This window comes from Anser anser, assembly GCF_964211835.1.
Source record: "Anser anser genome assembly, chromosome: 7".
NCBI classification, from domain to species: domain Eukaryota; kingdom Metazoa; phylum Chordata; class Aves; order Anseriformes; family Anatidae; genus Anser; species Anser anser.
Genome location: NC_139727.1, coordinates 37,029,713 through 37,054,454, shown reverse-complemented (window position 1 = coordinate 37,054,454; position 24,742 = coordinate 37,029,713). Strand labels below are relative to the sequence as shown.

General features: G+C 41.7%; 2 protein-coding genes across 2 annotated transcripts in view; both read right to left on the bottom strand.

Annotated features, from left to right (window-relative positions):
• LOC310902327 (scavenger receptor cysteine-rich domain-containing protein DMBT1-like) overlaps positions 1–24,742 on the bottom strand; it is a 48,480-nt gene continuing 23,738 nt past the window's right edge. Inside the window, exons 15-30 of the mRNA XM_083843682.1 lie at positions 22,112–22,273; positions 21,198–21,458; positions 20,719–21,030; positions 19,458–19,608; positions 18,948–19,159; positions 10,727–10,924; positions 9,576–9,887; positions 8,913–8,936; positions 8,220–8,531; positions 6,775–6,798; positions 5,833–6,144; positions 4,789–4,812; positions 3,500–3,811; positions 2,723–2,746; positions 1,706–2,017; positions 1–1,500 (exon numbers count right to left, since the gene is read on the bottom strand). Coding sequence (XP_083699808.1) covers positions 1,487–1,500; positions 1,706–2,017; positions 2,723–2,746; positions 3,500–3,811; positions 4,789–4,812; positions 5,833–6,144; positions 6,775–6,798; positions 8,220–8,531; positions 8,913–8,936; positions 9,576–9,887; positions 10,727–10,924; positions 18,948–19,159; positions 19,458–19,608; positions 20,719–21,030; positions 21,198–21,458; positions 22,112–22,273 — 2,966 coding nt within the window. The 3' untranslated portion in view covers positions 1–1,486. The remainder of the gene's footprint in view (positions 1,501–1,705; positions 2,018–2,722; positions 2,747–3,499; positions 3,812–4,788; positions 4,813–5,832; positions 6,145–6,774; positions 6,799–8,219; positions 8,532–8,912; positions 8,937–9,575; positions 9,888–10,726; positions 10,925–18,947; positions 19,160–19,457; positions 19,609–20,718; positions 21,031–21,197; positions 21,459–22,111; positions 22,274–24,742) is intronic.
• On the bottom strand, positions 15,480–18,873 carry LOC310902357 (scavenger receptor cysteine-rich domain-containing protein DMBT1-like). The gene is made up of 3 exons (XM_083843769.1): positions 18,532–18,873; positions 17,636–18,024; positions 15,480–17,028 (listed from the first exon to the last, which is right to left on the bottom strand). The coding sequence occupies exons 1-3, from the start codon at positions 18,679–18,681 to the stop codon at positions 16,743–16,745; spliced, it is 825 nt and encodes a 274-aa protein (XP_083699895.1). The 5' UTR covers positions 18,682–18,873; the 3' UTR covers positions 15,480–16,742.

The following is a 24,742-nucleotide window of genomic DNA, read 5'->3' as shown; positions in this document are numbered from 1 at the left end:
TTAGGAAAGCTTTCTTTCCTGCATGAATCATCAGTGGCTGGGGTGTAAAAGGAAAAACTGGACATAAAAGAAAATTGTAGGTTGCTTTTGTCTGTACACTGATTTTTTTTATTATTATTATTTTTAAATTTGTCTCCCACAAAGCAGTCAAGCACACGTAAAGCTATCCAAACAAAGTTGCAATAGGTGTAGCACCTATTAAGTGACCAACAAGGAGTGCTTTGGGGGGACAAGTTGGAGGGACACCTTCTCCTGCCCCATCTGTCAAAGGGAACCACGTTGGGTGGTGGTTGGTTGTGAGAGGTTGGCAAGGAGTGACTCTGCTTTCCACAAGCACGATGTGGAAAAGCAGATATTCTGTCTAACTGTGACATTTGGACAATGAATGCAGTCAGAGTCTTGGTATGGAAAAAAAGAAGGATGAGTAGTAATCCATATCGTGCAATGAAAGCATTTATTACTAATTGATGATATCTTATAGTCACATCATTTTATACGTTCGCCTTAGGTATGTAAAGAAAATATATCTGACTATCCTCAGTCCATGTATTAGAGTGATTTGTGCTGATACTCTGTCGCTGGAAATGTTTCTACTAGATCAGGTTGTAATCAGGCTTAGTTTGTGTTTATTTGAATGTCTGACTGTTTGCAAGCATGAAGAGAGAATTAAAGCACAAGAACTGTGCGTTTCCAACAGAATGCATATAGGGTGAGATTACTGGAGGAAAGATTTATTGTTAGATGGATTATACAAATATATTGTTTTCTAAAGAGTGTTTTGTCATGAGTAAACAGCACCATTAGCTAAAGCAAAAAGTATATAAGGGTAGCAGCGTTCAAACTCCACATCTCCAGAGGATCCTCAGTCCCAGCCCAGAACTGTTCTGGTTCTGTGGTTGAGGCCAGCAGCCTGTGGTGGATGGCAATGGAGCCATTTTTATCTCTTCAGATACAGGAATCAGAGGCATGGAGTGGTGGGAGAGCAACACAAACAATACTTCTCTGAGGAGCTGTCCTCTCCAAGAGAGGAGACTGTTGTGGACATGTGTGTGCCAAGTAGATCTCCGCAACGGAGGAAGGTCATCATCCTTTTCTGACTCCAGACTGAACAAATCTCCTGTGTCGATCAAGCTAACAAAGTTTGTCTCAAAGTTTTCTTACTGGGTACACCAATCCTAGTGGACTCTATAGAGCAGAAGGAGTAGGAACAGCTTATATTCTGCTATGTGAACTAAAGGTTGAAAACACGAGTCACAGAACAGTCAGCCTTGGGAGTGTCAGGCAGGTGGCAGATGAAATCACTGAGACTTTGAGTTTGAAACAGATGAAAGTGATTGGAAAGAAGCTTTCCTCATTATTCTGCATTGAGAAATCCAGTTCTCATGGAGACTGCAGATCTGTAAGTTGAAAGTGCCTGCTGAATTTCTTGTAGATGCCTCGGAAAGTTACAAGCTTTAAAGGTAATGTACATCTTTATCCGCTCTGCTTATGCTGCACGCCCTGTAAGAATGACCAAAGAGAAAAATGATCAAATGATCTGGCAAATAGCTATGAGATTCGTATTTACTAGGTCTCTATTAGTCCACAGAAGTGAAAAAAGAATTGATTTTGCAACATGGGCTCAACTGCTAATGATTTTGCAACTATATTTCAAAATGTATCTTATGTGAAATTCTTGAAATGAATAAAACAAAGCAGAAAGTACCTGAGCAGACAACGCTGGCATCTTCATTGTGGCCACAGTTATGTCTTGACCAACCATTGTGGGAGCATTCCCATAGGTAAAATTCATTGCCTCTGCACTGTACATCATCCAGAAAAATAACTCCAGAGCCTTCCCCAAACTGGGCAGCTCCTGGTGCCGACAGGGGCTCCCCACACCCAAGCTGTCTGCAAATGACCTGAGCATCATTGATATCCCAGAAATCATCGCAGACTGTTCCCCATTGTCCTTTGTAAAAAATTTCAACACGCCCCTCACATCGATTGCCACCATTCTCCAGCCGCAGAGATACTTCTAGCAAAGACAGAGCAGAAGTAAATTACACACAGCCGTAACTCTAACCTTACGCTTGTGCCAGGTGTGGGATTGTGTTACAAAATGGACAAGACTAGAGGAAAAGTTATTCTGCAGAATGGGGCTGTTCATGCAGCCTGATGTGTCCTTTGGAGCAGGCAAACCTCCCTCTGATGCTGTTACGCTTGCACCATAATTAAACAAGGAGTTACAGAGACCAGATTTTTGTAAAAATGGTATAAGTGGCCATTTGCGCTGTAGAAGGTCAGTGAATCTTTGGAGCACCAGAATGAATTAAGGAAGCCTGAATTCCCTGAGAACAACTCCTAGAGAAGGTAAGCAGTCACATGTGACTGACACTTTGCTCTTCTGCCATGATGAATTTCTGAAAGTGTGTCCAAGAATTTCCCTCCTTGCATTGTGGTTTGTTGAATGGTGAGGTACGCTTAGGGGAGTCTGATTTTCAATCAGTAACAAGTTATGCATTACACACCTTATACTGTTTTAAGGTGTTTTCCCAACATTTGAGCCATCCATAATAATAATCATCTACAACTTCTGAAAAACTTAAGTATGGAATTTGTCCATCCTCCTCAAATAAATGTTATATTTTTCCCCAAGACTTTTCATCAAACAAAAGCAAAACGTGTTAACAGTAAATACCCAGTTTTTAGAATGACCAGTTAAAGAAATGATAAGACTTACCAGGAGTTCTGTCTCCTCTAGAAGCTGTGGATTAGGAATAAATACGAAAATTTTAATCTTCAGTTGTATTTCAGCAGAACAAAGACAAAACAGACTTTGCAACATCTGGTGAGAGTCTCTCTCTTATATTATCTAATTTGTTCTAAAACTAAGTTATTTTTTTATAACCTATCTTAATCAAGGCAAACATTTCAACTTGCATTGAAAAGTCAGAGCAAGAGTTAATCCTTTAGGAATGGCTTCTGAGTTTAAAAAACTAAACCAGTTAAAAATGATGTTCTGGAGAGGCATCCTGGGAAGGGTTCAGTTTGAACATCCTCTGAAATCTGTGTATCTGTGCTGTACGTGCTGGTATCCAGTCGCTTCAGAATACTTATGGGAGAGCCATGCCCATGAAGCCCAAATTGTGATGTGCCTACCAAACCACCAACCACTTCCTCCTCTGGTACCCTGTGTGAGACATATTGTGCCCCCTTTCTGCCCTCCCATCAACGTCACTGACTGCCACCAGCATCTTCTGAGCATCCCGGACCAGAAGACACGCTGCCCTTCCTCTCACCAGTCCTCGCTCCCTGTAACCACCTCTGAAGCATGCAGAGGAGAACAGAGAGAGGCAGTCAGGCTCTCAATTTCTGCCTTCACCATGCTTTTCTTGTGTCGCACTCCTACAGCTCTGCTGGCTTTGTTGCTATAGCCCTTGCCTCAGGCTGATGATGAGATTTGAGATTTACACAATTCACAGCTTTACTTACATAAATAAAAACATTCCAAATGTACCTGAGCAACGCACACCGGCATCTTCTTTGTGCCCGCAGTTATGTGTTGACCATCCTCTATGAGAGCATTCCCACAGGTAAGATTCACTTCCAAGGCACTGCACGTCATCCAGGAGAATGTCCCCCGATCCTGGCGTGAAGTGGGCTTTTCCCAGTGCAGAGAGAGCTTCTCCACATCCCAGCTGCCTGCACACGACCTGTGCATCATTTAGGTCCCAGAAGTCATCACAGACCGTCCCCCAGCTTCCTTTGTAGTAGACTTCCACACGACCTTCACATCTGTCTCTACCATTTACCAGCCTCATGGACAATTCTGTGAAAGAGAAGAGAGAGGAGATAAGAGTGCAGACTGCCGAAGTGATAAATTATAATCCCGGAGTAGCTCTGGAGCTGGTTCAGTATGTTACGCTGGCTACTGGGTTCTCTCCTGGCCTTTCCTCTCCAGGGAAGGTGAGGAAAACGCTGTTTATTTCCAGCACGCCCAGTGTCATCGTGTGGCAGTTCGCAGTCACCTGCGGCTTCCTGGCTCATGCTTTGAGTCAAGACTTGGCAGGTGTTCACAGCTGCCTAAATAAGGTTTTCCTTCCCAGCTTAATAGAGGCTGTGAGATTAATATTAATGAAAGAAGTGACCTGTGTTAGCTAAACACTAGCGGGTATTTCTTTATCAATATATTCACAGCAAAACACTATACTCAGTAGAAGGAAAATCAAGGTTTTAATCATAGACATGGGGTGACCAAGAAACAAGGTTCATCAAGCCAAAGCAACACAGTGGGACTAAGACTTCCTAATAACTAAATTCTCTCTTCTTCCTGAATTTTAATAACACTTAAGGGTTTCTGAGTTTTATTAGAACATGGAAAAAGTTTATCTTTTAAGAGTGTAATGTAGCTCCATCCAACAGGTGGGATTATTGAAATACTGATTTATATAATACCTTTTATTTTAAAGGACCTTGGACTTAAAGCAACCTAGTCCAGTGAATCTTTTTCAGACTCAGAAAGTCCTATCATTTCTGTACTCTACAACAATCAGGTATACATTTCAGCTTCAGTTATGAATTCTCTTTAAAGATTAAAAACCCATGGTTATCATCATAAAAACTGTATAGATCAGTATTGCTACTTTCATTACAGTCAAAATACACTGCATTTTAAGAAGCTATTTTCATATATAAACTACTGAATAAACTAAATGAGATTTGCATTTTTAATAATTAACAAGAAGTTGCTTTTGCTATAGAAAATTCCAGAGAGAAATGATTGAATAAGTATGAAATTTAAATTACCAGGTATTTCAGTTCCTGTAGAAGCTGTGAGAGAAGGAAATAGAGAAAATGCACATTTTAGCCATTGGTGTTTATAAAATTAACTAAATTTGTAGAACACAATACTTCTTTACAAAGTCTACTTTTATTTCAGAAAGCATTCAACATCTAATTAATTAAGCTGTTTGCAATACATGTGTTCGAAGATGATAAAAATGATAAGACATGAGATTATAAACTGACTTCCCTCACTAACAACTTGAAAATCAGTGGAGAACAGGATAAGATTTTGGAACTTTTGTTACTATTTGACAGATGTAGAAAAAGTTATCAGGGTTACAACTGGGTGAGTACCTAAGACCACCAGAAGTCTAAGTACATCCTTCTTCAGAGGGATCTGACAGAGCCCTGGCTCCTTCTCCTCCTTGCTTCCTGCCCCTCAGACTGCAGAAGTGTCACGGCTCTAAACCTTTGGATTTGGTCCTGAGTATCTCACTCAAATAAATAGTCTGCAGATGTTCAATAGAAGCTTTGTCAAGGAAAGACGTGTGGGATTAGGACCTAAGCTCATGAGAAGTCTCTCTTGTGTGAAAGCCTGTTAGTGCTGTAAGGGCAGAATGTGCCTCGGGATTGGGTTTTGGTGCTCCTCTCTAGTCTGGTGGCAAGCAAATAGTATTGGTTAATACAGATTACAGAAGATTAAAATAATATAATGGTTGTACAAAAACACTGGATGCACTCTGAGTGACACTGATTGAAATACTCTAAAGGTTTTCACAGCTTATCTGTGCAGAAGTTTGCAATAACAGATTTTGACCAAATAAGGAAAGAGGGAAATTCTCTGTGTAGGAAAGAGCCTTGTTACTTGCAACAGAACCAAAACTCTTCTGAGAAAAGGGTTTTCTAGTTCAGGGGAGAAATTTTCAATGTGACAAAATTTAAAATTAAACTTAAAACCAAAACTTAAAGTTTAAACTTAAAAACAAAATTTAAATTAAATTAAAATTAAATTAGAATATTTCTTATTGTGACTCTTTTTCATAAAGCAAATATATCACTGTATACCTGAGCAAATGACGCTGGCATCGCGCCGGCTGTCACACTTCTCTCTATACCACCCCCTGTGAGAACACTGCCACAGGTAGTTCTCATCCCCTCTGCACTGCACATCATCCATGACAATATATCTCGGGCCGCGAGTAAAGGTGACATTTCCTGAAGATGATACAGCATGTCCACAAGCCCGCTGGTTACAGACAACGTCTGCATCATTTATATCCCAGGAATCCTCACAAATGGTCCCCCAGGTTCCTCTGTAAAGTATTTCAACACGCCCTTCACACTGGTTCCATCCATTCACCAACCTCACTGACATCTCTTTGAAAGAAAAAAGAGAATTTCACTGAACTTGGGATTTTTTTATTTTTTTTTTTTTTTTGCTAAGGAGGAACTAAGGTGGAACACAGCAGGCTAAAGGACAGACAGGTTTCCATGCCATGTTAAATTTCACTAGTTAGCCATGCACATGCATTTTCAGCCTACCTAGAAACTCCTGATTTTCAGAGCCCCTGGGGTAAAACCATGCTCCTTAAGCCACTACCTACCCTATCTGAAGACACTGATACTCCTGAATAGTTCAAGCTTTGCAACACAGGATCCACAACACTGATGTTCTGAATAAACTGTAGTTTGTGAACTTTCATGTAACTCTGCATGTACAAAGCCATGCCTCATTTATCCAGACTTAACTCGTACGTGGATATAAGTTGGGCAATTTCTTGACTTTATTCCATGTTTTACACTAACAGAACAAAAATGCTGAGCATCTGTTTGGTACCTGGGCTACAGTGTTGTACTATTTTAAAGGGAAGTCACTTCCAACGTGAAGAGAGCAATGACCAGCCTTTTTGATTAGAAACCATCAGTGTTTTCAGCTCTACACATTCAGTTCTAAAACATCAAAACCTGTTGATATTAAAAGTAATGACACGTGTTTAAGAAGCTTACCTGTCACTTCAGATCCTGTGGAAGCTGCAGATGAAAAAAACACAGTTCATTTTTAGGTGGAATTTTCAGTAACTGCAGTAATAACTGAATCTATTGATGAAATATGACAAATTGCACGTTATGCTGAAAAAAACAGTAATACAAATGATAATGTTCCTTTTGTCAGTACTGTTACACAGGTCTATAACAGAAGGTAGACCTGTTCTGAAATATATTAGCTTATGACTGTAGGGGAAAATATGAATTATAAATTTATAAAGTTGTTAGTGATAAAAAAAGTGTTATAAACGAGACAACGTAATCACTAGGGAAGAACCCCAAGGTAATCAAAATAAAACAAGGGTTTTGATTTGATGTGGTTGGAGTACTACAGGGGAAATGTTACTAGATGGTAGAAATATTCTGAGAATCTGAAGAAGAAGTGATGGCCATTGTTTCATTTTTAATGGTTGCTTGCTGGCTTTCAGAAGACTTAGGCTAATGAGGAAGCTCAGGTAGCAGCAGAGGAAAGAGAAAAGCTGAAGGTCTAAGCTATTCTCTGGAGTGCAGCAGTGAAACCTATGTCAAGGCCAAGGTTTCTTGTTAGGTGTAAGTTCAGGGTACTAATTTCCTTGTAGACCTGTAACTGAGATACATTTCAGTGCAGTATGGGTTGTGTTATTGCAGTTAACCAGTAAAGGGTGAGGACAGGCTGTTCAGAGTTCAGATGATCGATGTCCAAGCAGGCGGTTACCCCCAGTGACCCTGTGGGCCACTGTTTGTACCACAGCTAACACAATGACACCTTTGTGTTAAAATTTGCAAAGATAAGCTGTGAGGGGTGGCTCAGGCACCAGGCTGGACCTGTCCTCTGTGTCTGCTGTGGCACTTCTCCCATGGGGTGGCTCCCTTTGCTGCATGCCGGCTATCAGTTAACCAGGCATCAAAGGAACCTCCACATCAGGGGGAGCAGGAAATAATATCAGGTGATACACAGAAGCAGTTGGCTAAATGGTTTTACTGCCCCTGGTAACTCTGTTGGACAGTTAGCCCATTTTCACTGCAAGATCTAACCTAGACTAAAACACCTATGGGACATACATAACAACTTTTCAACTCATTTAGCAGATTTTTTTTAGTTCATCAGTGTAGAAATCATTAACAAGCACCGCTGCATAATAAGAAAAACAATTATTATACTAGAATACTGCAGGAGGTGAAAAAATAGCTGGAAACATGCAGGTCTTGCCCGGTTTGCTCGGGGAAGGCAGCAGTGCAGTGGGATGCCCACCCCGCACAGCTCAGCCCTTTGGCTGGCCGTGGCTCTGCACCGGGCAGGTGAGTGGAGGTTCTGGATGAGAGGAATAAATCAGCAGGTTTTTGAAATAGTGGCTTTTTTTTTTTTTTTATGCCTACATTCACCTTGGGGTCTGCCCGGCGAGGTAAGGCTGCTACGTACAACGCACCTGAGCAAACGGCGCTGGCATCTTCCACGTGCACGCAGTTGTGGACCGACCACCCTCTGCTGGGGCACTCCCAGAGGTAAGCCTCGTTCCCTTTGCACTGCACGTCGTCAAGAAGGATCTCTCCTGAGCCTTGACTGAAATTGGCGTTACCGGGGGCGGAAAGAGCCCTGCCGCACCCCAGCTGGCTGCAGACGACCTGAGCATCCTTCAGGTCCCAGGAGTCATCGCAGACGGTGCCCCACCTGCCCTGGTAATGGACCTCGACACGGCCCTCGCATCGGTTCCTCCCGTTCACGAGCCTCAGGGACAAATCTTTGGAAGGCCAAAAATGAGAGAGTTATTTATGAGGGATGCTCCCACATCACCAGGCTTTAAGTGGGCTGTTGCAAATTTGAGGCAACAGTAAGAACTCCTGATAAGCAAAGTTAGGAGATAGACCAGAAATATTTATAATCTTCTTTTTATAATCTCTCTTTTTTTTTTTTTTAATTCAAGCTTGTGAAATTTGACCAATACATTAAAAACTTAAAGATACAGCATATTCCTAACACAAAAGATTGGGATTAATGTATGATATGATATGTATGATATACTTGCCAATACTCCTCTTCATAAACTGTATACTTATACTAAATGACTACATTTTGTAATATGACTTTGTCAGTAAAATCAACTATACAAGATGAAAATTACCAGGAACTTCAGACATCAAAGAAGCTGAAAAAAAAAAGAAAGAACAGAGTGAGAAAGATTACTTTTTAACAACTTGCACTAAACAAAGTGAGCAGTAGTTTACCTGCACTGCTAGGGGAAAAAAAAAAAAAAGAAAAAAAAAGTAACACAAAACCAACCCTCAGTACATTGGGATTTTGTCTTTATAAGCTAACTTATATTTTTTAAAATGTATAGTAGTATGTATTTTCACATACAGTAGTATCTCTCATGAAAGACTGTTTTCCACATCACATATGGAAATTGCTAGTTAATGATTCATAGGAATCATAGTCAATGATTCATAGGAATGACCAATTGAATTCATCCTTTAGGTGGGAAGCAATGGCAGTGGCCAGATGGAAAAGCCTCTGAATGGGGCGTAAAATAGGTTATACTCCATCAAAAAAGAAAACATAACCGTTCTGCTTCTTAGAGCTTATTATTAAAAGGTTTTGAATGTGAAGGCTAATATATAGGTTGTAGTACTCTCTTAAGAAGTATTTGTTGGATCGCAGAGGGGATGTCCTGTAGAGCTTGACAATGATTTTGGTAGTTTAGTTCCCTTTCGCTGAGCACCAGGACCTCATTCTGGCTCATACTTATAGCACGCTACTGACCACAGATGTCAGTAAATCTAGTTACCTGCGCAGATGACACCGGCATCTTCCTGGTGAAAACAGTCATTGACGAACCACCCGTCGTGGGAGCACTGCCAGAGAAGAGCTTCGTTCCCTTGGCACTGCACTTCGTCCAGGAGGATTTCTCCTGTGCCTTCACCAAAACGGGCTTCTCCCACGGCCGCGGTGGCTCTGCCGCACCCGAGCTGACCGCACACCACGTCAGCATCTCTTCTGTCCCAGGAGTCGTCGCAAATCGTTCCCCAGACTCCGTTGTAAAATACTTCAACACGGCCCTGACATCTGTTCTGCCCATTCACCAGCCGCAGGGAGAATTCTTTGGGAGACAAAAGGAAATCAGACCAACCCTTGGAGTGGCTGCTGTGCTTCCAGGGACACCTGCAGTCGCAGGCTATCAGAGGAAATGCTTCACAACAGCTTCCCAAGGAGCTCACCAGCAAGGGAAGCGTGCTCTATCCTCTTCGGCTCACCAGACTTGAGCTCCTATGGGTTCAGGACTGAATTTAAAACATCTTCCAAGGGTGAGGCACCTGAGTGCCCCTACGGCAATTGCATGAAATTAGCATTACACTAACACAAAGCCATCACCGTCTGGTGGGGACTCTGGCATGTCATATTGTGTTTCTTCTGACCACAATGAATTAAACAAGGAAGGCAGTGCTCAGAATAGCGTAGCAGAGGGTCACTGCCCTCAGTATTTCACTCTTGAAGGAAAATTTGAAGGGATGTGGTCCCTTAGGGATTATTTTTGCACTGGGTGAATGTAGACCATGCATGCAGCCTGCAGCTGAAGAGCTGCATGAAGACCACCAAATTACCCCTTGCCTCTGAGTTGTTTTCAGATTATTACCTGCATTTGTTATTAATAGTGCCAAAATGCACAGACACCCTCTGACGGACAAGCATCTTACTATAAGGAACATTTTTTTTTTCCTACAACACATTAAAATACAATACAATATATGGTTTCTACATCACACTGATGAAATCTTAAGAGTACCCGGTGGCATCATCAGTCCTTCAAGCCCGCTAAATACCCAAGATGTCAACCAGTTTGAGGAGGCTTTTCTGCAAGCTACAAATTTTGCCAGCATTGATTTTAGAGGAAAACACAAGCGATAGGGAGGTAGGACTGAGCAGCACTGGGCACAGTACCTGACGCCTGCAGACCCCCTCCATGCAGCAGTAGCATCCACACAATGGTCAGCGCGGGTTTCATTTTAACTGCGCTCCTATAATGCTGATAAAACATTTCAGAATTTATAAATGTGTAGATATAAAGGGGTGTGTTCTGCAGCTTGATCAGCCTTATTATTTTTTTAAGTACGTTCATGATTTCATACAATGGAGATACTTTTAACATTTAAAAACATCCTCTTGATTTTTTTTTGGCAAGACTTTGTTTATAATAGCTTGATTTTTTGATTACCTTAATTATCATTCCAATCCCTTCTCCTCTATGGAAACACTAGCCAAACCCTCCCCTTACCAGACCCAATGGCAGCCGCTGGTTCAGGAGGAACTGGCTGCGTGCAGCCAGGGAGAAAATTACTGATACCAAGTGAAAAACAATAGCAGGTTTCTTTCACCTCTCAGTTTTTCCCCTGTCCTGAAGTGGATGCAGGTGTTTGCTGTTCTGTTGCGCTCCCTGTCCCCTCGCATCCACCGAACCCAGGTGGCCCCAGCTGGGTGGCTGTAGCCTCATCGCAGCCCTGGGCAAAACAGTGCCTGTAACTAAAAGCATCGCTGGAGCAATGGATGGCCCTATCTGCTAGGAAAAAAACGCTTTCTTTCCAAATGCAATGCCAGACACTCCTCCAGACTGTACAAGTTCTAGACTGTGTTTTAAGATTAATTGGGCCTTTGAAAGTTGTTAATTTTCAGTCTCGTACTGAAACGGAAGGCTGAGGGCTGAAATTTTCAGCCTTCGTACTTCCCAGCCTTAGGAAAGCATTTCACGTGATGCCTGGATTAATCCGTGCAGGCTTGGCAGAGAGAAGGGCACTTGTCTTCCTCAACAATACGTGCTTTAGAGACATCCAACAAACTCTTACGAAACAAAGACAACTTGTTTCATGCTGGCACAGCTCAGATCGAGAGTTTACTTTACATGCACAGCGTGCAGCTTCCAAATACAACACTGCCCAGGCTGTCCAGGAGCTCGAAGAGAAAGTGAAGCAACAGGTTTTTGGCTGCCCTCCGGCATCTGGGGCTTCGTAGTCAGTTTTCCGAGCCCGGTGCTCCAGGATCCAGCATTTTGGAGAGGGTGGTTTTGCTACGTTGATATCGTCATGCTCTTTCCATGGGAGAACAGGGCCCTCACAGCAGCATAACTCAATTCTCATCAAGTCTCATGCAAAAAAGCTCTGCTTGTATCCAGGCTGAATAAAGAGAGGTGGTGGTGAATGCCAAAGGCGAAGGCCTGGATGCTTTAAGTCAGGTTTCCTATGGATGGCCTGTTTCTACCCAATGCCTACATTAAAAAAAACAAAACAAAACAAAAACAAGCAGAAGTGATGAGGGAGATAAGGCAAGGAGCAACAAGACCTTGAGACCTTGACAGGCGTTAGAAAGTTATTTGCACTGCTTTCAAGAAGGAAGAGGAGGGAAGCAAAAGAAGCACAAAGGGAAAAAGCCATACAGGCCATCTACTAAAAACATGAAGACTTCATCCCCAGCCTGGTAGATGGGCTGATGTGCTGCAGCTGTTTAAAAACCACATTTTATCTCTTCTGATTAGTGACTTACACACCCACGGAAAACTTCCTTAGTCTCAGCAGGTTTTCATGATGACAACTGAGGACAAAAAAAATCACAGCACTCATACAGAAAGATGAGGAAATTGAGAAGGTATCTCTTGGAAACTACAGTTTCTGAAATTAGAGGGAAAAAAAAAAAGGAAAGAAACAAAAGAAAAAAATACTACAGTCATTCAAACTCATTGTGTTCTTTAGTACAGTGGCAGTGCAATTTCTTTCTACTTTACAGCCCATAACTAATTCATTTATCTGAGAAAGGAAAAAGCTTCTTGGATGAGTACTAATTGGTTCATGGCAAAAGAGGTGATCCAAGGGTTATTCTAGCAAATGAAAACAAATGCCACTCCCAGTGACCCAGATGGGTTTCCTCAGCTAAGCACAACTTTGTAAAAAAATGTTTTTCATGTCAGAGCTCTTGAGCCTGAGATAGAAAGTCTCCCAAAATACACAAACTGCTGTGAGAATTTCAGTATCTCCTTGTTTTTTTTCCAGCTAGAATTAAACTGCCAAAACAAATACAAATTAAATTAAAAACAAATATGAAAAAAAAAAGCAAGCTATCAAAATAAAGAAAAATAATTAGGGAAAATCAGCTCTCCTTGTAACACAAGACATTTAACAAAAATTGTGCAAAAACTTATGTTTGTGCTCAGAGATGCTTGTCATCAAAAGCCAGCAATTATTCTTATCTCGAACTCATCGCAGACAAAGGGCAGCAGCAGGCTCTCTAAAGAAAAGTTTTTGCTCTTTCCCCTGAGTTTTTTAAGCATGGTGGGCGGGTCAGAAACCCAGCTGCAGCCTCTCTCTGCCTGACCTCCAGCTCAGGGTAGATTCTAGTTCAATCAAGGAAAAAAAGCTTGGTTGGTGAGTCTGATACAGTTATTTAAAACAATAATTGTCACTCAAGTGAAAGTGATCTCTGCAGTATATTCATTTAATGATTTAATTAGAACATGGTACACGTGTTCCACCTTGGGTATTAAAGAACACCTAAGCTGGAACCGTAAGCAGGTTAGCTGCTTAGTTCAGCCTGATGTCAACAAGTATTTGTGGGCTTTTGTTGCAAGGTATGGGAAGAAAGAAATGAAAACAAGAAAAGCCATGTTTCTTACTCATACCCTGCAAAAGCAAAAGCTCTTTTTAGTTTCAATCTACAAAACATGGGGATTTATTATTAAAAACTGGAAAATGAATCTGTTGGCTATGGGATCCAGAAACAAAACAATGTTTATTTATACCCTATTATAAATATTTTTATAATATGTTCCTGGGAAGGAGGCCTACAGAGTTGAATTATCGGTCCATACTCCAAAATTAGAATAGAAGGATAAGCAGGACAGCAAAGCACAGGAAATTCAGCATACAAACAAACAAACAAGAACTTTATTTCTAAGACCTGTTTTAACCCCAGTGCTGGCCAAATACATTGTATGATTTCACTGGGGACAGCACACTGGCAGGAGCCCACACAGTCTGTAAAATGCCTTTTTTTTCCCCCAAAAAAATGCATATTTGAAGACAGATTGCTTTAACTCCATCCTGTTTCCATGAAACACCTTCTCAAGTGCTACTTTGGGAGAGTTGAGGAATGTGCAGTTTCATCAGAGTTACAAGCAATTGTACCTTCATGCTGTGTATAGGCTAGTTTTAGTTCAGTAATTATCCTTTCCCGACCCAGCTCACACTACATTGCTTGGCACTTTTAATGGATTTTAGCATGTCGTTTTTTATATTCTGGGTAAGTCCTGAGTAGCCAAAATCCTCACAACCACAAAGTAAACAACTGTGGGGAAAAATAATAATAATAATAATTTCATTGTGATAAGCAACCAAAAGTTTTAAAGAATTTAAAAACTTTAAAAGTTTTTAAAGAATTCTTCCTTCTGGGAAGCAGATACAAGATTTCTTTTGATACTTATATAACATCTTAATGAGACCTGAAAAATCTCCTGATTGAGATTCAATCTCTTTAATGAGATTTACAGTTTTTGTCTGGTTTAGGATGTATCCAAAAACCCCTAAGTCAGTGTGAAGTCTTCCAATTGATTTGAGAAGTCCTTGTATCAGATCATATGGTTCAGCCTTAAATATTGGAAACAGAACACCCTTAACAGCTCAGTGTCTTTTGAATTTGGATCTATTTAATCTAGAGAATTGGAAATGTAATGGGAAAACACCAGCAAAATGCACCTAAAGAGAAAGGTGACAAAATTACTTTGCATGGCCAGGAAGCACAGGGCAAGAACTAATGGGCTTGAACAGCAACAGTGAAAGTCAAGGGGAGGCATTTCGAAAAACCTTTTCAACAGTGATGCTCATTTCAATAGCGAGCCTTGGGCAGCACGAGGAGAGATTGCCTTGGTTGCAGTGCAAGTTTTGAAGTTTGGGCAGCATCTGCTGGGAAGATGTGGTGGTGATGAGGGTGCACCCTATACAGTTCAACTCCCTCAAAGTACCCTGTAACCACACACACACAGATACGTCCAGTGCTTACACAGCACAGAGATACCAGCCACGTCTTCACAGCACTATGTGGAAGTGTTTCACGATACAAAGGATGGGCAGAAAGCTGAATGCTGGAGGGAAAGCTTTCCCTCCAACAACATGAAGATACACACTGGCACAGTTGTTCCTCCCAGGCACGCGGTGGGCTTTTTTCCATATACATACCAGTGAAGAGTGAGATAGGTATTTGCAAGAGCCCAGGTTGCAGGTGGGCATGGGGGCTGCTTGGATGGGAGAGGATTCTCAGGGACTAGGTCAGCCACATGGTTTGGAGGGAACACAGGGGCAGGGGACATACCGATAGGTAGGTCCTTTGAAGTCCCCAGTGGGTCGTGTAGTGCTTGTGTGTGACACTGGGGAGAGAGTAACACAAAACCAAAAGAGAAGGCATTTCTCCATCAGGCATCACCAATCTATTCTCTGGCTTCCCAAGGCCAGAAATTTTCCGTAAATTTGAACGTACTCGGCAAGTTTTCAATCCAACAGACCATGTTCGGACACAGCAAAGCATTCATTTGTATTTTAATCACAGAGACATTCATTCAAAACAAAAAATTGAATTATTGTTTTGTAAGCATTCCTTCATTTGATTTTAAATGACACTGCTCATATAATAGATATCTTCAGCTTGAAAATCTCTGCATTTTATAAATAAGCACAGACCTATTATTGTTTCAATGAGAAATTTAGCATCAAAACAATGCTTAATATAATTGGAGTAGTACATAGCCACAATACAAAATGACATACTAAGATCAATATTGGTATTTCTTTTTCCAACATGGCCTATTACTTCCCCCCAAATTAATCTTCCTCCTTTTAATAAACCTTGAATTATTTATTAATGCCTCATTTGTATTTTTTCTCCAGCTTGCAAAATTTTAAAGGATTAGATAAGCAGTCCTGTGAGGATATGACAAGATAATTAAGAGGAGAAATATTATAAATGACCACACCAAACAATGTGTGTTAGTACAAATATTGAAATTATTTCTCAATCATCTAAGAGGTGTTAGGATTATAAAGTTATTTTGAAGCATTGTTACAGGCTAGGATTCACCCGGGATAAGGACATCACAGCTTCTTACACATGGCACGTATGTGACTGTCACTGGTGGAGCATCCTGGCGGCTCACAGTATGTGACTGTCCTGTAATCATTTAGCAGATGATGCTGACCTTCGATCTCACATTATCCACTGTAAAAGCAGTTTCTTCAGTGCAGGTCTCACAAGAAAGCCAGCAAGAACAAAAACGATGATGGTCAGGATGGCGACAGCAGCAGTTAGCGGCCCGAGCACATTCCCAGCCACAGCAGGAACCGCTTGGGGAGGAGGCGCGGCAGAGTCCATCTCTGCGAGGGAAGGCAGAAGGGCTTGGTCTTGTGCCAAGGGCCCGGGCTCAACGAGCGGCAGAGTTAGAAGGGGTGCTCCCTAGATCACAGCCAGAATTAAGCTAAGTTCTAATTTCATTGCTCTTTGATCAGGCTTTGTATTAGCAGGGATGACAACTTAACTATGCAGATGTCATTAGTAGAAGACAATTGAGGGAATTGAACATTTCTGAAGAAGCCTGGGATCTTGTTTCTCAGGAGTAGAGCTGGCAATCATGTTACACAATCAGATTGAGCTAACTAGTTCAACAGTTATAGCACTACATTGGGTTACATGCGCCCTCTGTTTTGGGGCCACCAAAGAGGTTACCATTATTCATGCATGCAGGTGAAAACAGTTTGCAAGGTGTTGAAAGAAGAAGGATGTCATACACATTTAAGTCAGCCAAACAATGCCTTCCTGTTTACAGTAGAGTTAGCATAAGCAGATTTCAGGGACAGATGTCAGAAACAAACAGAGCTATGGCATTTTGTCATGAAGACCTAAGTCGTCTCAGGGTAAATATGAGATAAATTTATTCGACTTCACTGGTATTCCTGCTCTGAGCACCCTCTTTTCGAAGTTTCAGAGGTCCGACAACAACATCCACTTTTTCCTGGGCAGAGCTTGCATCTCTCTTGAACCTACTCAGGCAGCCCTGGTAGCAGCGGGAGGAGTAGTCCCCGAGCCTGCACACCACCAGCTGACACCGCAGGTAGACTAATGAGTGGTGGTTAATGAACTCAAAGGCATTAAATTTGAACCGAGCAAAGTGACTGTTGGGAGTGTAGTATGTGGCATAGGAAGAATCTCCAACACATCTGGAAAGAAATGAAGAAGAGAATTAGTCACTCTGGATTTACACACGTACATTCCTGAAAAAATGCAGTAGATTAAAACATAACCAGGTACTGAGAACTCAAAGGGATGAAAGTGCAACTTTTAGAGTATTTCTAAGCATAATTAAGTCCATGAAGAAGCTAGAGCAGACTCATTTTTCTCCAAGAAAAGGACACTAAGTGGTGAAGAGGGGAGAATGGACCCTTTGCTGAATGTCTGGAAAAAAAAAAGAAATGGGCCTGATGCTTGACCTGGTTCTGCAGGTTTTACTAAAATGTTAATGCCTATGGTAAAATAGATTTCTGCTGCCGGTTTTCACCTCCTCATCTAACTCACTCCCACCACTTTGAGTTTTGCATATATTTGCATATATTTTTGCATATATTGATGAAGTCAGTGAAACAAAATTTTAGTAAGGTTTAGGTGTTGTTTCCAGGCTCATATTGTAAAAATAAATAAATAAATAAAAATCTTTTAACTGTCTGTTGATAATGAGATCCAAACCAATTCATGTTTGCTCTATTCTCTTAAAATAAATGAAGAAAGGATATAACAGCTATGCATCTAACAACTTGAGAAAGCTCTTACCCATTCTTGATTATATCATAGGATAGAGTGTTAAAATCATGAGGATCAGGTGATGCCACACATGTGTCCACAAACAGCATCAGATTTGGGTCAGAGCTGTGAAGATAAGCTTGAAGGTACAAATTTTGGTTCAGGTCAATGTAGTATGGAGAGTCATGCACTGGCCGCAGGAATGACGAGGAATCATAAAACGTGATGTTCACAGAGTATCTTCCAAACTGATTTTCATTCATGTCTGCAATATCCTCAGCAACATACATGATTTGTATCCGCGTGTTTTGTAACATCTTGCAACTGAGGTGTAAGTGAAGATCCTTTTTCCTCTTGATTACATACTCAGAAGAGGTAACTTTGATCATGTTGGAATAGTTGATTGTATCATTGCTTTCCTGTTTAAGGTGTAACATAAAATGAGGAATTGCATTTCTGTCACATACTATACTCTAAGCTTTGACATAGTAATATGAAATTGAAAATATAGTTTCATCTTAAACTCTTGGAGCAAAAAAGCTTGATGATGGTCTTTTCTGCACACATGGAAATAAACTTGCTGATATAAAGTATTTAATTAAATGGAAATCAGTGGAGAAAAGCTCTGTTAAATTCAAGGCAGAGCCAACTCATTGCACTTCTGTACAGAACACTGATCATTTAATACACAATCATCCCAAACCTGCATGGCATTAAACTCATGAGCTTCCTCCCTAGACTCTCATTTCTGGTAAGGATGGGGATTCCCTACGGCAAGGAAAGCTAAAGCATTAAAACCCCTGGGTCTCAATTCGTTTCTTACCGCTGAGGACCACAATGGCTCTCATGTGTCTCACTTCAAAGTGTGCCCTGAAATTCAGTTCACCCAGTTCAGTTCAGTTCACCCAGTTTAGTTCAGTTCATACCTCTCGTATCGTCCCACAGCTGTCGTAGGGAACGTTGAACACCACCTCGTGTGGCGTGAGTGTTGGCTCACAGCGAGTGTCATTCAGGGTGACCGTCTCTGCAGAGTAGCCTCGTGACTGGAGATAGTCCCTGCTAACCACAGCATGCATGTATTCTGGCAAGCACGTAAGGGCTGGTAGAAGAAGATACAATATAACAGTTAAATCAGCTATTTGTTAATGATCGAAGGTTTTAACTGAACCAAACGTTGCTTTTTTCTTAATGTAGAAGGTAGTCTCTTCACATACCAACCCAGCATGCATCACTTCCTTTCCCTTGCATCTTTAAATACACACACACATTTATTTTGCAAACAAAAACTATAAACAGGCTTGTCTGCTGAGAAGCAGAGTTTCTGCTCTGAAGGGGAACTCACCAATGTTGTGATCTGTTGGGATGGAGGAGTAGTGGGCCTGGAACCCTCTAAGTGTGTATCTAGAGTCACTGTGAAAGTGGATGCTCATTAGGTTTGAAGACGACGTGTATGTGAGGAAGGAACCAGCACAAATTCTCCCAAGAAGTGGAGAAGAGTGTGGAGGCCCATCATAGACTTCAATGTAGTCATACTGGCATCTGTTGTTCTGCAACCTGGGGAACAAACATCAGCACCTCGTCAACACGCTCCAGAAACCCTGATTTACCTGCCTAACATGTGATAAAATATTTCAGCACCTAAAGTTTTCACAGCAGATGCTTTATTCATTTTGCATGTAGTTGTGAGGAGAAAATACTTCACTAATCCAGTGTTTGTTCAAGCTTTCTACCTGCTAGATGATATTGAAAATATCTTTAAATTTGTTAAGGTTGCCTATCTCAAATAAGTTTTCAAGCTTTTCAAGTAAGTTTTGACTTTGTTATTTGCCCAGGGAATCAACGTTCTACTTACGCAATATCTCTAAATGTGAGCATAACACGGAAGTTATTCTCTACTTGTATTTCCCACACACAGTGAGCGTTGTTTGGATAATTTCCAGGGTAGTACGGACTCTGCAGCATCCCAGAGGAATTTGAAATTAAGCCACCACAAAAATAAGGTGCTGCAGAAAGAAATGGAAGAGAATTTACTTACAGTAACCTCTAAAAATGGTACTTTTGTTGTACATGGCTAATCTGCAGCTGCTGAAAAGCAGGTTTCCTGCTGTCTTCAGATCATCCTCAGTAAGACTCAAATCAAAACAAATATTTGGTTTTGCTGTAGGTTTAATTTCATAGTGCATGCTGTCACATCTATGGTGTCAGATCACCATCTTCAGGCTGCTCTGGTGTCTCCTTTCTGCAGTTCTGGTTCTGGGAGTTATCTGGTTATGACAGTCAACATGGAAACACCTTCCTGTACGGACAGCGTCCCCTCAGACTGCAATAAGCACTCCAGGCAGCTGGGCAGAGTAGGAGATATTATATCTCTTGCTCCGCCTATGAGAGTGGCTGCAAAAAGCATTCATGTTCCTGCCAGCATGAGTGCATTCTTATGTTAAACACAGATAATCCTAACAGCTTCCTCATAGGAAGGTGGGCATGGGTTCTGAATTTAGTTCCTACAGCACATGACATGCAAAGGAAACCCCTTCCTCACCACCACCATTTTATGTTCCTGCACAGCATCACAGCCCCGTGCAGCACACTCCTGGATGGGTTCTTGGGCACATTCACGTCCATACTGATTTCTGATGTGAGTGGTCAGCTCTACATCTGAATTCTGCTTTCCAATGCAAAAGTAGCAGGCTGGATATCATAACACCTCTAATAAAGGCAAAAATTACTGATTCCACACCACCTCACTGATAAACTACCTGCTAGTATAAATACAAATGGGGAACTTTTCAATTAAATCAGAATTGTTTTGGAAAATGGTTTACGAGAACTGTATAGAAATCATGACCTAACCAAAGCATACTCCGCACAAGCAATTAATGTCAATAGAATAGCACTGTGCATGTACAAATAAAAAAGATTCGAAGAACCACGGGAGAGCATTACCTTCTGTAGGCGCAGGGGTGGTTGTGGCAGCTGTGAGAGTGGAGGAAGAAGAGCCACAAGTGAGATGTAATGCTCTGGAGAAGGGGCCCGGGGGCACAGAGTACCACAATGGTGATTCAGGGCTGGAGGGGACAGAAGGCCGGGAGCTCCACGTGGAGCCGCTTCCCTACCTTCACAGATGACACCGGCATCCTCTCTGTGGACGCAGTTGTGTACGCCCCAACCGTTGTGCCCGCAGAGCAGCAGGGAGGCCTCGTTCCCGTGGCACCACATGTTGTCCAGGAGGATGTGGCCGCTGCCGGCGCCGAAGTGAGCGCTGCCCGGGGCGGCCGTGGCGGGGCCGCAGCCCAGCTGGCGGCACACCACCTGCGCCTCGCCCAGGTCCCAGAAGTCGTCGCACACCGTCCCCCAGCTGCGCCCGTCCCACACCTCCACGCGGCCCTCGCAGCCGTGCCGGCCGTCAGCCAGCCGCAGGTGGGCACCTGGGACACAGCACAGTGAAGGCGGTCGCTGCATGTCCTGCCTCCCCCACCCACCAGCCCGAACTACCAGCTCGTCCCCACGCTCTGCTCTCGTCCTCTCTGCAGACCCCCCCTGTGCCATCAGGTGTGGGAAGGGCGATCAGGGTGAGTGACCCTGGGTGGGTTACCTGTTGTGCTCGTCGCTGCTGTGGAGGTGATCTCTGTCAACCAGACTGCTGTGGAGGGCACTGGCTCTGTGGAGTTCCCTTCTGGGAATACAGAGCTCGTTGTCAATGCAGCGGTTGTCTCCAGCATGGGGGTCAACAAGGCGGTGCTTGTCTCCACTTGTGTGGTCTCTGGTGGTGTGGAGGTGATCTCTGACAACAAGGTTGTTGGCACTGAGGTGGTCATCCCTACTGTGGAGGATATTGGTGTTGTAGATGTCCGTTCTGTGAGTACAAAACAAAAACACGACCCACATGAGGACTGTGTTTGTGCAATGGGTATGTCTTTGTGTAAGCTGCGGACCCAGTTCCTAGTGAATGAAGTGAAGTTGGGAGAAATTACTTTTTTGGCATACTCCATCTTGATAGGTCAATGGAGAGAATGGAGGAGGGTAACAGCCAGTTTAAAATTGTTCTTGAAAGTGTTATTTACAGATGGTGGCACCAGACAAAAGTACTGCTTGGCACCTGCTCCAAGTCACAGACACCATGGGCCAGGTGAGCCTGGCAGCTCTGCTCTACAGGTTCCTCCTAGCTATAGATGCCAAGTAGAAAATAAATGTCACTTAAAATGTAAGGAACACAGCATGCATGCAGCAGCAGAGATATCACAGCAAGCTTTTTGTTATCTTGGGAGGAGGACATCTGCATATCCCTATGCTGACACATGTATATTGGGTGCAATTTATAGAAAAAGTATTTGGAAAACAAAAAAAAAGTGACAGCACCTGAACAGACAACACCAGCATCTTCGTGGTGGTTGCAGTTGTGTCTCCTCCATCCGCTGTGATTACAATGCCACAGGGCAGGCTCGTTTCCCTGGCACCGCAGATCGTCCAGCAAGATGCTGCCTGAGCCTTGGCCAAAATAGGCACTACCCGGAGCTGAGATGGCCCGGCCACATCCCAGCTGCCTGCACACAACCTGGGCATCGGAAAGGTCCCAGAGATCATCACACACAGTCCCCCACTGTCCTTCATAATAAAGCTCAACACGACCTTCGCATCTGTGCCTTCCATTCACCAGTCGGAGACCAGTTCCTTTGGGAAAGAGGGAATTAAGCACAGAGTCAGACAAATAAGATGGAAGTGACCTTAAGAAGTTCCATCCTCCTGCCCCAGGCTACCACCATTCCTAGGAGGTGTTTGTCTACCCTAGTATTAAACGCCTGTGAGGACAGAGATGATACAGGGAGAGACTCCACTTTTTTTTCTTCCTCTCTGCCAGATCTCCAAATCAGCTGCACATATTCCTATGATATTTCATGCAAGATTTCGACAGGAAACTTAGACAGATGGCTAAGCACAAACTGTTTCAGCAAGAAAGGAACATTTTTGATAGGAAAAACACAGCGGGAGAGGAAACGAAAGAAAATGAATTTCACTATCAGAATGAAATGTAGGTAAAACTCTGTTAAGAAAAATAGCACTGAAATTTTTCACATAACAAAATACATGTAGTTTAGGAACATATAGCATGTTTAGGTGTTTCCTTTTTTTACATTGCCATCTAAATGTTTTATGCTAAAGAACAAGGAGATGTAGCCATTTGCTTTGAATCCTACAGGAATTTAGGAAGTACAGCACAGTTTTCTGCCCCCAGCCTGTGTCTTACCAGAAGTGTGTGTGTATAGCAATTCTGCATGATGTAGAGAGCCTTTGCTGACCTGAAGGCAAGGGGCAGAGGGAGAGCAAGGGGAGCAAGGGACAGCAAGATGCAGCTTGGACATCCAAGACCACTTTTTCCTAAACCTGTTCACATGGGACTGCTAAATAAATGCACATGGGGTGCTGTATAAAAATTACCAGGCAGATAATTTGACATTGTACAGTACTGAAGTCTAAAATTAAGGACATCAAACAGTGTGCTACTTTGTTTAAATGATGTCAAAATAAGACCAAATGAAGCCTTCAGAAAAAGAACTAGAGAACTTTTGAGAAAACAATAGCCATTCTTACCTTTTCTCCTTGTTTTATGCGATTTAATTGGGATTTGTCTTCCTGTAAAATTTTTTAAGAGAATTTTAAAAACCTAAGGTCCACACATCGCAAAAAAATCCTGTAGTTTTTAAGAGTAATCTTACCAGAATAATTCTGCTAAGTGTTCAAAAGACTGGACAATGAACTCAATGGGATTATAAAAATTTCATTAGGAATCCACTGGCTTTTACTTTCCTAAATACCTATAAAATTGTATTAGAGTTACAAATAAAGAAATGCTCAATAACCTTGCACGAGTACACCTGATATCTGCTGTTACAATGCATTCATTCAGATAAATTCCATCTGCTTTTCAGTTTGATTTAGCTTTTTCATAATTTAGACATTCTGCATGAACCGTGTGAAAATACCAATTCTAAAGATTCATTTTTGGTGAAGAAGTTTATTAAAGACTTTACCACCAAGTCTAAGTAAGTCACCTTAAAAATGTCGGTGTAACTTAAGATCTACAGTATTTACACTTTGGAAATCAAAATATGCATGCTGCATATGTCATGCTTTGCATGTCTGCCAAATAGATATTTAGCTATTAAACTTATTATTTAACTATTAACTATTAACTATTAACTATTTAACTATTAACTATTAACTATTAACTATTATTTAGCTATTAAACTTATTATTTAGTTATTAAACTCTGAATAAGTCATCCAAAGCAAAAGAATTCTGTGGAGTTACCAGCTCCAGGATTCTTCACTGCATCTAATTCATTGTCAAGACAGTATCCAAACCAAGTATTTCCCTATTTGTATGTATTTAACTGCCAGTTCAAAGCAAGAAGCTATAAATTTGCCCCTTGACTTATATCGGAATTATTTCTTCAAGTATTTACTTGAAGATGCACATTTTTAAACTATACTTGTAGGATTTTTGAGAATTGGAACAGCAAACCTGGAAAAAAAAGTAACTTACTGTGCCCAAGGAACAGAGGCAGGGGCTGGGAAATGAAGCCAAAGCAGAGAGAAGGACTACAACAGCAAGAGTAGGATGGCAAGCAGAGCACAGATGAGGAAAACTGGATGAGGTGGATGATGGCAACATAAATTAACATAATGATGCTTAAATAGCTAGTTAGAAAAATTATCTGCAGTTATTCTAGGATTTACATTTACTTAGCTCAAAGCCATCTAAGTCGCTTAGGAGATAGAAACTATCATGTAAGAAAAAAGACAATGACAAAAAGAAAGTTGAACGAAAATCGTTTCATGACTTTGATTATTTTTATCTGTCACTCATTTATCCACAGTGATAGATTATGAAAATTAACCTCTTATTATATTTCACTAAACTGTATGTCAAAGAAGATTCAAATAATGCAAGCAATATTTTACCTGTAGCATATGTACGCGTACGTATACTCTGGAATAATTATACATTTTAGTGAAAAACAAATCTGTTCTTCCATAATTCTTAGATCAAATTTCTGTAACTGGAAGAATCACACATGTATAACATACTCATAGACACAATTCTAGCAAGGATTCAAGACACTAAGACAAGAACTATCCC

Coding starts and splice junctions, on each gene's coding strand:
- LOC310902357 (XM_083843769.1), bottom strand. CDS start 18,681: ATGCATGCTGTGGTTAGCAGGGACTATCTCCAGTCACGAGGCTACTCT. Junction 18,025..18,531: donor GCTGTGGGACGATACGAGAG/GTATGAACTGAA, acceptor CACCTTAAACAG/GAAAGCAATGATACAATCAA. Junction 17,029..17,635: donor TATGATATAATCAAGAATGG/GTAAGAGCTTTC, acceptor ATTTCTTTCCAG/ATGTGTTGGAGATTCTTCCT.